Source organism: Pinus tabuliformis, chromosome 1_1, assembly GCF_031772625.1.
Source record: "Pinus tabuliformis cultivar Carrire ecotype Pingquan chromosome 1_1, CPIR1, whole genome shotgun sequence".
NCBI classification, from domain to species: domain Eukaryota; kingdom Viridiplantae; phylum Streptophyta; class Pinopsida; order Pinales; family Pinaceae; genus Pinus; species Pinus tabuliformis.
Genome location: NC_142297.1, coordinates 957,170,512 through 957,183,055, shown reverse-complemented (window position 1 = coordinate 957,183,055; position 12,544 = coordinate 957,170,512). Strand labels below are relative to the sequence as shown.

The 12,544-nt window shown below is 36.0% G+C and overlaps 1 protein-coding gene across 1 annotated transcript in view; it reads right to left on the bottom strand.

The window, feature by feature from the left end:
- LOC149217666 (mitochondrial thiamine diphosphate carrier 2-like) overlaps positions 1 to 12,544 on the bottom strand; it is a 209,052-nt gene that overhangs the window by 97,979 nt on the left and 98,529 nt on the right. Inside the window, exon 4 of the mRNA XM_089391397.1 lies at positions 1,819 to 1,946. Within this exon, the coding sequence (XP_089247523.1) occupies positions 1,819 to 1,946 (128 nt within the window). The remainder of the gene's footprint in view (positions 1 to 1,818; positions 1,947 to 12,544) is intronic.

Genomic DNA, 12,544 nt, shown 5'->3' with positions numbered 1-12,544 from the left:
AATGCTAGGTGTACTATGTCCATCGCTGAATGCATTGGTGAAGCCATATTATCATAATTAGACCGTTCATTAAATTCGTAGAGCCAAAAAATGTGAACTAGATCATAACCAATAAAAACGGGATCAAAAAATACATAAATAAACAAATTTTGGATATATATATAAACTATTTTACATAAATATGCAAAAAAATTTCAATATACAACAAGGGTTAATATAATCAAAAGTGCATGGAGTGTAATCTATCTCTTAACCAAAAATACATTAATAAATAAGTTTTAGATTGCATTGAAGTTTAGAAAAAACATGTTACAACAAATATTAGGGTCATGAGAGAATATTCCAACAATCAATGCCACCAACATCAAGGTACATAGAGGGCTTGGTAATTTTGATTAAATTCTAGTTCCATACCCTCATACATCACTAATTCCAATGGAAACATTGCAATCCCTCCAATCTTGAAATCTTGAAAATTATTAAGTTTGTTGGATTCAGTGGAATTTAAAATTTTGATTTCTCCAAATGAAATTCAACGAAGTCGGAACCACTCTCAAACATCTCAAGTCAATTAATAGTAATGTTAAAATTTTAAGTAATAGGGATTTAACATTATCATTAATTGCATAACATTAATAGGCAAATTTTGTCAAATACTAGGTTTCTCCAATCATAAATTATTGTTAAAAAAAAAACTGCATTCAAAAGGTTCTCGATAACAATGTACGAAATCAACTGGTAAAAACCGATTTGATAGTAAGCCAACTAATTTTGAAAACCAGCCAAATATGTACTAAACTGGCCTTTTTCCGGGTCCATGATAGCAATTCAGACCAGTTTTCCCTTGAAAACGGTCGAACTGTCCAATACAGTCTGATCCGATCGAACTCTTATAACACTAAGTGAAGCCAAAGCATTTAAGGCACAAAGAATAGGACGGGTGTTATTTTTGGTTTTTTGTATTAATGAAACCATTAGATCAACGAACTTTGATGTACCATATATTGATGATTTAATGAGGAACTAACTCAGTTGATTGTCAAAAGCTTCTTGATTGAAAATGTGATGTAAGTTTGCAAATAAGATCAACAAGACTAAGACTAAAGCACATTTTTCATAACTATAGTTTATTGGTTAGTTTTTTAAAGGGTTTTTTGGTATATTTTGGGTTAAAAATATCTAAAGCACATTTTTCATAACTATAGTCTATTGGTTAGGTTTTTTTAGAGGGTTTTCTGGCATATTTTTGGTTTAAAATATCTAAAATTCGATAGTGATTTGCTGAAATTACAAGTTTGAGTTATGAACTCTCCCCAATCTAAATGGCCTAAAGGTTTTCAACGTGCTGAATTCATATATGCAATGAAAAAATAGTTTAAACAACAAAAATGAAGGTTTAACCACCCACAAAAAAAATCAACAGATTCCAATAAAAACACTAAAAAAATCTAATAATTAGACAACACCATTTTTCAAATAATGGTCATACTATTTCGATAATTTCCAACCCTATGAAGAACGAGCTTTACAAGAAAGACCCTGTCCGCAACAAATGCAAACTCAAGCAAGCACTGTTGATTGCTAATCACTATGCTGAAATGAAGATTACCCTAAAAATCAAAGGGACACCTTTTGGGAATCTACAGCCTGGTCTAGGAAAGGAATCTTTAAAAGAAATTGTCATGAAAGCTCGTTCATTTACTAATCTAGCATCACAAGTTGCGATTGAAATGAAAATGATACCTAGATGCAGACCATAAAGTTTGATCACCTTTCCCAAAAAAACAGGTGTGTATATTGGGAACATAAGTGTTATACCTTAGGCTCACCCTGTGATGCTAATACTGTTCGTAGAAGGTCAAACGGATATGATCCCATGGTTGCAGCGTATCCGGCTAGTCCACCACTCAGATAAGAGAAATATGGACTTAATTGGGCATGATCCTCTGTAGTGCACAAACAATAAAATAGAGTTGAATCAAAAGTTCTTATGAATTAAAAACAAAAGTTGGGAATCCTCTGTAATTCACAAACAATAAAATATAGTTAAATCAATAGTTCTTGTGAATTAAGTAGAATTTTGTCCCATAAACTTGCATGTGGAAGCAGAATTTTAGAAAATGATAAAATAAAGCTACAACTGCAACATAAAAGAAAAAGAAAAATTAGAAAGTTCTTATTAATTAAATGCAAATTTGTCCCCTACACCTAAATCTGAAAGCAAGCATTTTAGAACTGAATGGCACAATAAGCTAAAACGTTGTGCACTCTTTAAAATTGGAAAATAAAAATCATGGAGAATTGGACATGCTTGTGGAGAGTAAAATCAACCGGGCTTCAGAATATTGAATTTTTTACAAACAGTGGCTGTTTATTGAATAGTAAACTAACAAATCCACATGTTTTATTGATTAGTTTATGTAACATGAGTGTTCCACAAAGATTAACAGCAGTTTTCCTGAACTAAAGAGAGATGGCCACCTACACCTATTAAATTAGATGGACACCACTGATATTAAAGTGTCGTAAGCAACAAAGAGTAATTTATGCAGGCATATATTTCATTTAATATTGAGATACAAAGATACAATATCTAGAATGATCTCTTCATCAAACTCTAGTCTAATTATGTAGAGACCCTTTAGATTTATCACATCATTTATCAAGACGTGTGCTCATGAGCAAGAGGGAAACACTTAAGTACAAAACAACAACAATACTCCAAGTGTCGAAAATGAGAGAGAGAGCAGTGCCCTCAGACATTTATCGCAATGGATCTAGTAATAATTGAATTTGTTTTACGAATGAGCATATGTGTATTTCTACACATTCTTACAAGTTTGGATCTCTAGCCCTAAGAAGGTGACTAAGTCAACTTATACATAAATGATAAAGTGGGAAACCTACACATATGTAGGCTCATTAAACCCCTCAATACACAAGTAGTTGGTCGACATATGGCCTTAAGTGAATATTATTCATATTGTCACTATCCCCCACAATTGAATGGGAGATAGTGGAGAAAGATTATGAAACAAATGAATGGTTGGGCATACCCAATTCAAAGTAATGGGTTTGTGATGACGCAACTCAATACAAAGTAGACTCAATAGGCTAAAGGAATATTGCCACTAAATTGCTTGTCCATTGGAGAAAATTATCATTCGCTTACTCATCCAATGGAGGAGGGAAAAGAAAACATATCCTTTCTGTATTGCACACCTACTAGCATAGAGGTACACTGAAATGTTCATATAAAAATGTGTCCAAAGAGACACCCTATAGAGGAATGATGAATCAACCACCGATTGGCTCATTTGTTGGAGAGATTTGTTATTAACTTGCTCATCCAATGAAGGTGGGTGGAAAGATATATCCTTTGCCATACAGGTAATATTAAATTGTACATTTGAAGAGGCATTGGAAAAACATCCTATAATAGAGAGGAGATAGGAATACCCACCTTAAATAAGATCAATCTTAGCTTAAGAGAGAGTGAGACGATCCAACTCCATAAATCTAAAAGAGCTTGAATACAACCAAACATGCTCAAATACAATAGATGTGTTGATTTATGGATACTCGGCACAAGTGCACTTGATATGGCAAAGGTCATTAGGAACCTTAAATATAAGATGAGAATGTGTATATACATATCTAGCTCAAATACAAGTGAGAGTCAGTGTCTCGATATCCAACTCAAAAGCATGGTTGATAGACTGTAGTTGAAAAGAAGTGAGAGGGTTAGTGAATACCATCCAACTCCATAAATCTAAAAGAGCTTGAATACAATCAAACATGCTCAAATACAATAGATGTGTTGATTTATGGATACTTGGCACAAGTGCACTTGACATGGAAAAGGTCATTAGGAACCTTAAATATAAGATGAGAATGTGTATATACATATCTAGCTCAAATACAAGTGAGAGTCAGTGTCTGGATATCCAACTCAAAAGCATAGTTGATTGGCTGTAGTTGAAAAGAAGTGAGAGGGTTAGTGAATACCCATCTCAACATAAGGTTGGCTCTATACACAACATCCTCCTTCAAGATGGATAGGACACCAAGAAAAGAAAGCATTAGATTGTACCTTCCCCCCTTAATGTTGGATGTGGGCCTTTTGGGGATAGAACCTCCCTAAAACACCATAGTACGAATACCAACACAATTCCACAACTAGGCAAAGGGCATCTCTAGTGGAGATCTAAATGGAGGAACAATTGAAGTTTGCTACATGGATGTCTCAAGAGGACAAAATATCATAGTGCGGAAAAATAAGATACACATAAACATAGGCAAAAATCCTTCGTAGAGTTGTGCAAACTTGATTGGGCACAACGGTTGAGAGTATGTGCTTCCTTCTTGGAGGTCACAGGTTCAAAAATAGAGAGGGTAGAGTTTGTACATGTTGTTTGAATAATATTGGCTTGTTGTGATGAGGTTCAAGGGAGAGACATCCCCTAGCACCCCTAAATGTATCACTGATTGGAGTGGCTTTGAATTTCTTACCCCTTGCCAAGTCACAAGTTCCTACTAGTGTTGTTGTGTTGGCTATCAATACTATCTTCACTCAATTTTTAGGGTTTAGGCCTAGCCTCTCATGTTGCTTTCTCCTCAACCGCCAAATTCCCTCACAACCATGGTTGTTTATGGCACCCTATGTCTCTATCTTCCTCAATTTTTGGATGCACTCAAAGGCACGGTCGTCTTATCTCGTCCCTGCAAACATTGTTGGGCATGCAAACTCTATTGGGTCCATGGCCTCCTTGGGCTCTCCCTCACACATTTAGTCAGTTCCTGAACTCGTCAACAACCTTTTTCTCGCTCTTACTTTCTTTTGGTGTGTAAATCCCCTTGCATCACCATCCCCATTAGCTCTAAGGTAGATGAGAAGGTTGATTTTCCTCCATCTAGTAGGTTAGTCTTCCTTTTCTTCGGGTTTTGTCCATAACTTTCTAATCTTCATTCCTGGATGGTGAAACATCGAATCCCTATGATCAAGCATGATGTTTTCATCCAACCCTATGAAAAGGGATTTTTTGTTGTTGACTTTGAAAATATCAAAGATAGAGATTTTATCTTGAGCTTAGGTCCATGGTTTTTGGGCAATGAAAGCCTATGCATGACGCACTAGTCTCCCTCTTTCATTCCTTTAACATAGGTTCTAACCATAATTCTTGTTTGAGTGCAGCTCCCAAATCTGGCACTACATCTTTGGGGTTTATCCTATCTCGAGACAATTGGGTCTACTCTTGGAAAGTTCCATTTTGTTTCTCATAAAACTCAAAGGCGAAGTATTGCAACATATGCCACAATATGTATGGAAATGGATTTCAGCTTAGGGTTATCAACTGAAATTATTGATTGGAAAACAATTTTCCCAAATGAAGGTTACTTGGGAGCAGGAGCGAAAACATGGAGTGGGAGCGGGAGTGACATTTTCAAAAGCTCCCAGTTTGGGAGTGATTCAGGGAGCGATTTTTTTATAGAATATAATTTATTTATTTATTTTTTTTATATTTTGATGCATATATGTCAACAAAAGAAGGTAGAATGATGAATTAGATATAAAAAGCGTTAAAAACATAGATTGAACCATATAACAACAATCATCTAGAAGTTATAATCTTCATGAACCAAGTCCACAAGTTAGTAACATAGTAACATACAAAGTATTAAATCTTATGATTCATCAATCTTAAAGTTTCAAGCTTTCAAAATTCAATATATAACATTTATCATCATTGATGACCAAAGTTGTACTTGTAAGCTAAGTGTAAGCATTACAACAAATAATATCTAACATGAGGTTATAAAATGAAATGAAATGAAACAACTTTCAACTTTCACAAAGCATCATATTCATGATTCATTACCAATGAGTTATAATTTCCAACTTCCAACTTCAAATTTAAATTGTCATATATTGTTTACATAAAATATTATAATAAATATGAAAGAGTCAATAGTTATAAAAACTACTAGAAACTAGAAAAGACAAGTAAATCTATTATCTATTACTAATGCTTGGGCCTCTTGCCGCCATGAGAAATGTCTAATTTTTTAGTCTTGTTGAAAAATCATGATCTTTGTCATTAATATAACCCTCTAAGAATTAATATCCAGAGGTATCTTTGTCATTACCTCTAGATTTGTATAGGGATATTTGTCATTAATATCACCCTCTAAGGATTAACATAAGATAGAAAAAACATAGCATGTCAAGTCAAGATTTTGTTTGAGTGATGGGTACATTTTAAGTAGGGTCATGATAAAGGAGGTAGACAACCAATGTCACTAACATGAAGGTACATAGAGGGATTGGTTCTCTTGATTAAATATGAGTTCCACACCCTAATACATGACAAAATGCAATGGAAACATTTCAATCCCCCCAATCTTGAAATCCTGAAAAAACTAATAAGTCTACTGGATTTTGAAAGAGATCTAAAATTTCACTTTCTCCATATGAAATACAATGAGGTCAGAACCACTCTCAAACATCTTGAGTCATTTCATGGTAATCCTTTTACTTTAATAATTTAACATTACTGAATTGCATATCAATTCTAGGGCCATTAGCTTGATCATTAGGTTGCCCCACTAAAAAATGTTTTGTTTCTTTGAAAAAGAATTGCATTTGGAATGTTACTGCAAAAAAAAATGCAAAAAAGGCTAGGGAGCTCCCCTAATCGCTCCCTAAAAACCAAGGAGCCATTTTTTTAAAGAGAGCATGCTCTTGAGTAGCTCCCAAGCGGACCACGAATTGGGAGTGGGTTCCCGGGGGGGGCTCCTCCCCTACAACCCTATCCCAAACTCAAAAATTAGACTACGAGTGAGTATCCTTGTGATGTAGGGCTTTTTTTCAAACACGCCATGTAATTGCTTAATGACCAAAAGGGTTTAAGAAAAATAGGAAGTAGTAGAAAATCAACTTAGTGGATCGGTTCTATAAGCGAGATCCCTAAAGGGAAAATGTTAGGCCAAGGGAAACAAATGGAGACTTAGCCCATTTTCACCTCAATTAAGGCTCCCTTCTATTTATGGATTTTCACCGATGGGAGGAGACATGGTATGTATGGAGTCGGTAATTAAGGATAAGTCAATGGATATGAGTGACCCAAATAAACCCCTTCCCATAAGAGTTTGAAGGATGAAGCTTGCTTGCTTTCTAAGCAAGGTACTATGTATTCTAGGGAAACAAAGAGAGATTTGAGGGTTAGGTTTATGGGTTAATACTTGTGATAGAGTTCCCCAATCCCTAAAATCCTTGTTAGAATTGGTATCTCGGATGGTTCTTAAAGAATGATCTTTCAAAGGAGTGGGACCACACGGGACCAAGTGGACCCAGTCTAGGGTATGAGGAAAATATTTAGCAACCAATGATATTCTTACCCTAGACAAGGTAGGGGAAAGGATCAAAGAAATAATTTCACTTGAAGATGTTGTTTTGACCCTATGAGGTGCTAGCCTTGGGGATGGTAGGACAAGATTTGATCCCGGAGCTAGGGCTTGTATTTTCTCCCAACTCCACTATCGGAATGGATTCAAAATTGGAGGAGAGCTTGAGGAAAGGGCCAACATAGGAGACCGTAGGAGATCAATTTTTTTTTTATGGCTAGCTTGTCAAGAAATTGATGCCCTAAGTACCCTAACTTGCCTAGACCTAGAAGGAGGTGAAATAATATGAGTTTTGGTGACCATCCTTGGTAGATCAGTGCCTTAATCTTTGGGACAATGGATTCTATGATGAATATGAGTAGGATTTCTTGGTTCCTAGTCAAGGAGGCCTCAATATCACTTCGCTTGCCTTCTAGGTCAAGAAGAAGCAACCTTGCAGCTTTTATACTTCAATGTGCAAAAGGAATGACTTTTCAAAGTATAATTCTTTGATAGAATTATCCCTAGGATATTTCTCTCGTATTACATGGCCCATATATTGAGGGATGCTATAATAGAGACAAATTCCACAATTTTAAGCAATAAATGCATGCACCAATTAGCCCTAGAACAACGAAAGTCCCAGTCCAACATATGTGACAAAAGTAAACAAGAATAACATCAAAAAGCATGTACTTACATGTAACAGAGTATATACAACCATTCACAATTAACAAGAAAGAAGCTCCAAGAGAAGATAGACCAATATCCACACATCAAAATTCATCCATAATAGCTCCAATTCATCCTCTAGAAAAGTGCAAAATTCTCTAAAGAAGAGAGAGATCCAATCCAAAGTGATGATGAAAAAATGAGCTCATCTCCCTTGTATTTATGCACAACTTAGGAGTTCGAATTAGCCTCCTTGGCCTACATAAGCCCCAAACATAAAATAATGTTATAATAATACAACTTTTGGTGACGAGCCCACCAAACTAACTCATAAATGAAAAAGTAAGCCTCTCAAGAGGTCAAATAATAATATATGCATGTCGTAGGGCCCTCTAAGAGGCCTAATGAGGTCCATGGGTTCCACAATGAAGAATAGGACCCTCAAAAAGCAGTGGACAAGGGGTTGGCCCCTTGTAATAACTTGTGGTGCTCTGAATGACATGTGGGAGCACACAAGTATCCTCATGGGTCTCCAAACAAATCGAAGATGCTTGTAGATCGCCTATAATGGATAGGATGATGGTGTAGGTGATTTCACATCATTGTGCAAGTATTAGATCATCTGCCAAGTGTATGGTGTAGACCTGGGGCCAGCAGGGAATGATGGATCAAGTGCATCCTCCTCATCCAATAAGTGAACCACGAGCAATCTATGAATGGATGTGGGGATCCATGGAGTGCAATCTGATGTTGTGGAGGCCCATGGCTCTCAATGCTCAACCTACATGTGCCAGTGTAGCCCTACGTAGGATTAGGACCTCGTATAGGGAGACCAAACCCAAGATGGAAACCATCTATAATCCTGCATAAGATCCAATGCATCCCTTAGTCTTCTAGTACAAGTCATTAGAGAAATAGAGTAAATGAGCTTACCTAATCATGGACCATAGGTGGGGAATTCATGATGGCCTGCCCTTCCATAATGGGCTTTGGGATGTGCTAATGTCTCCTAAAATCCAAATGGGGTTAACCAATAATCGTATTAGGTGGTTTCTACTAATAAAGGGGATAATATAGTCAAGGTACATCCTTTAAGAGGTGGTGGCATGTGACATATAGGTGAATGAAGTAGGGAATGAGAAGGGGAAACACTAGGTCACATGATGGAGTACAAGGGTAGCTAATAAGGGGGAAGCCCACACTTGGGTTTATAATGTGCAAGAGGGAGCAATCGTGGTACATGAGGTGCCCTGACCTTGATTTTTCCACCCTTCTTTATATGCCTTTTTCCTTTTTATGATTTTCTTTGATTAACTACTCGGGGCTCAAGGGGTTAGACCATGATGTATAAGATATAATAGTGAATTCTCCCTTTTAAGGTGGGGCAGCTCATCGCCCACCAGGGGTTGGAACAATCATGGGTTCCTAAATGATGAAGAAGGCTCATAGAACCTGTAGGAACCAGGGTGATGCCATGATTGATGGGGTAGAGCTCATGTATTGGATTTTCCCCACGTGCTAAATGTATTTGTCCTGGACATATTTTGTATTTTGTGGTACATTTTCCTGTTGAATATTGCCATATATGTTTTTATCTCTCTTTTCAGTTGCATCAACCTCCAAGCTTCATTCCAAGCCATGACCCAAGGTGTGGGCAAGGGGAAGGGGCAAGACAACCCTATGTGGACCCAATGGAGGAATGTGGACCTAGGCGGAAGAAATGATGAATGCGGTAATAATGAATGGAAAGAGAGTAATACAAGTGGATAAGGGAGTAGGACCACACAACCAAAATTGGGGGTTCCCGTGAAATACCATCTCTGGAACCAAATGGTCAGTAAAAGAGATCCCATGAGACTAAGATCCCATAGGACTGGAATTTGAGGTTAATTCCTAAGAGGGGACTAGGGGACAGAAGTACAGACCTAGCCCATTCTTTCCACTGAATTGTCCCATTAATCCATGCCTAGAAGTGTCCATGGTAAGCAAACTACGATAGTCAATTTCCAAATGACAAAGCATACCTCTAGATTTGGGAGGCTCACCTTCAAACATAAGATCATGGTAGATGGGCAAGGAACCACATGGTTGGCTTAGGTGGTAGAGAAATGACACAATGAGCTAGTTGGTGGTTGCAAGGGGCTTTCGGCTGCCGTTTGAGGACCATCTTGGAGAAAAATTTCTCCTAGTGATATTACCCATAAAATGGTGGGCAAGAGGTTTTTAGAGGATGATCAATTAGTCTTGCGGGATAAAGCTCCATGAGCTACTTATCCACCTTAATAGACTACAATTTCCCAATAAAGACATCAAGAACAATTTTTCCAAAGTCCAAAGATACAAGATTTTATCCCCCATGACTTAGGATAAGAGTTTCATGGCAAGTCATGTCCTTAGCCAACATCAAGTTGGGTAGATAAAGCTAGTGAAGCCAAATCTTTAACTCAACAAGAATCCCCAATTCAAGATACTCGAGGCTTGGAAGAACCTATGAGTACTAAACCTACATCAATTTTTTTTTTGACAAAGGTAGGGAAGAAGAAGAAGAAGAAGAAGAAATCTCATGTTGAATTCCAATCAATGGCTACAAGAAGTCAAAGCTAAAATTCTAGTTTAATCATGCATTGCTTTTGTCTATTGTTATGTAACCAATTCATGAGAATCAACTCATGCAATAAAGGTCAAAATGTAGCTCTTTTGAGCATTTGGAAAATAATCTAATCATGTTCTTCTTGGGCATGTTGATAAACTGTGAATTAAAATTTCCTACCTTAGAACTTTGGCAAATTAGTATTTCTCATTGTACTTAGTTGTGTGACCCAACCACAAATTTTGCTTAATATAAATTTCCCAATTACTATTCAAAAGAAAAATCCTCCATAGAGTCATCAATCAAGTAAAGTGGGATAAAAATCATGGACCTATGACTAAAATTTTTGTTAGGAACATCATCTAGAAGGTTTTTGTAAGAAAGTTTTACACTTGCAAGTTCATTAATCCTTAGAAGACAAATAATGCAAGACTTGGAGATAAGACAATTTGTATGACATAGTTTCCCTAGAGAAAACTCCTTAATTAGATATATTTTAGAGTAAACAACAAAATTGATTAGGGAAAAAAACCATCCTAAGGTCATTAGGATTAAAAAATCCTTTGTATAGACCCTATTTCCATTCAAGAAACTCCCCTAGAGACCCACTTAGTTAGTGTGATTTGTTGTTGCTTTAATGAGATTTTTTGCTCATTGGCCTAGACTTGTTATTCTCCATTCAGCGATTGCATCTTTGTGCTTATTAGTCATTCACAATACAATGGTGTATCAGCTCATGATCCCTTGATCTCAGATGTGATAGACAACATCTATGTTATTCTAGTCATTAGTTGGTATGGTTCTCCATTGTATGAATTCCATAACCTAGACATTTATGCTAAGGATTCAACTTGTTGATTAAATGTTAGCATCATATGGGTGTTTCATCACTTTTAACTTAGTAAAAGATGTTACCTTGTTACTATTCCTAACCATCTTGAGACAATATTTTTTTTAGATAAGTATGCCTTAGCCTAGAGCATTAAGTACTATTGGGAGGTCAATATGGGTAGCATGGACATATCCCTTCCATACTTAACATTTTTTTATACACTCTTACACTTTTCATTCCATTAATAAAAGAAAAGATTCGCCTAAATCATCTAGAAATGGATAATGAAGAAATATAAAGAAAAAATGCAAGCCTCAAAAGGTCAAATCAAGCCAAATAAAGGGCTAACAAGGTGAAGAGAAAAATAAACTAAAGAAAAGAACTAATTGATTGTGGCCCCTCAACTTTCATGTCCTAAGAGCAGAATGTTTTTCTAAAGAAAAAAAAAACTTTAAAAAAATGAAATCAAATAAAAAATAAAGAAAGGAGAAGTGTGTGCAGGTTGAAGTAGTAAAAGCTCACTCTCACAAGGCTTTGCAAATGAAAGAAGACTCCTAGCCACAATTTAATTGGCTAGTTAGACCAAAATTACACTTTTAGTATTATATATGACTTTGGAAGTTAATCCATATGTTACCCTTACATCCCCTTTCATAAAAAATAATAACATCATCCACCTACTTTAACTTAGAGGACTTGGGAAATATCTTATGTTCTAGCCCAAAGACATGTGTAATGAGGGTAAGTTTGTTCCTTTGGTTAGTTTTCAAGTAGTTCGTTAACATTAGTTAAGTTATTTGTGTTAATTTATCTTATTTTTGTTAATGTCTAACTACTAGTTGAAATTGGACATATTATTAAATTTTTGGAACTATGCATTGGAAATCATATTAACAACCATACATAATTACATGGTGCTTCATCATCTCCAAATGTCTACATCAATATTATTTGGAAAATTATTTCTAAATCTAGAAAGTTTTGCTAGCACATACATAAGGAATATTTTCCTTATCCATGCTCATATTTAAGAGAGATATTTGATGTGAAATTGGACTAGTTGGTTA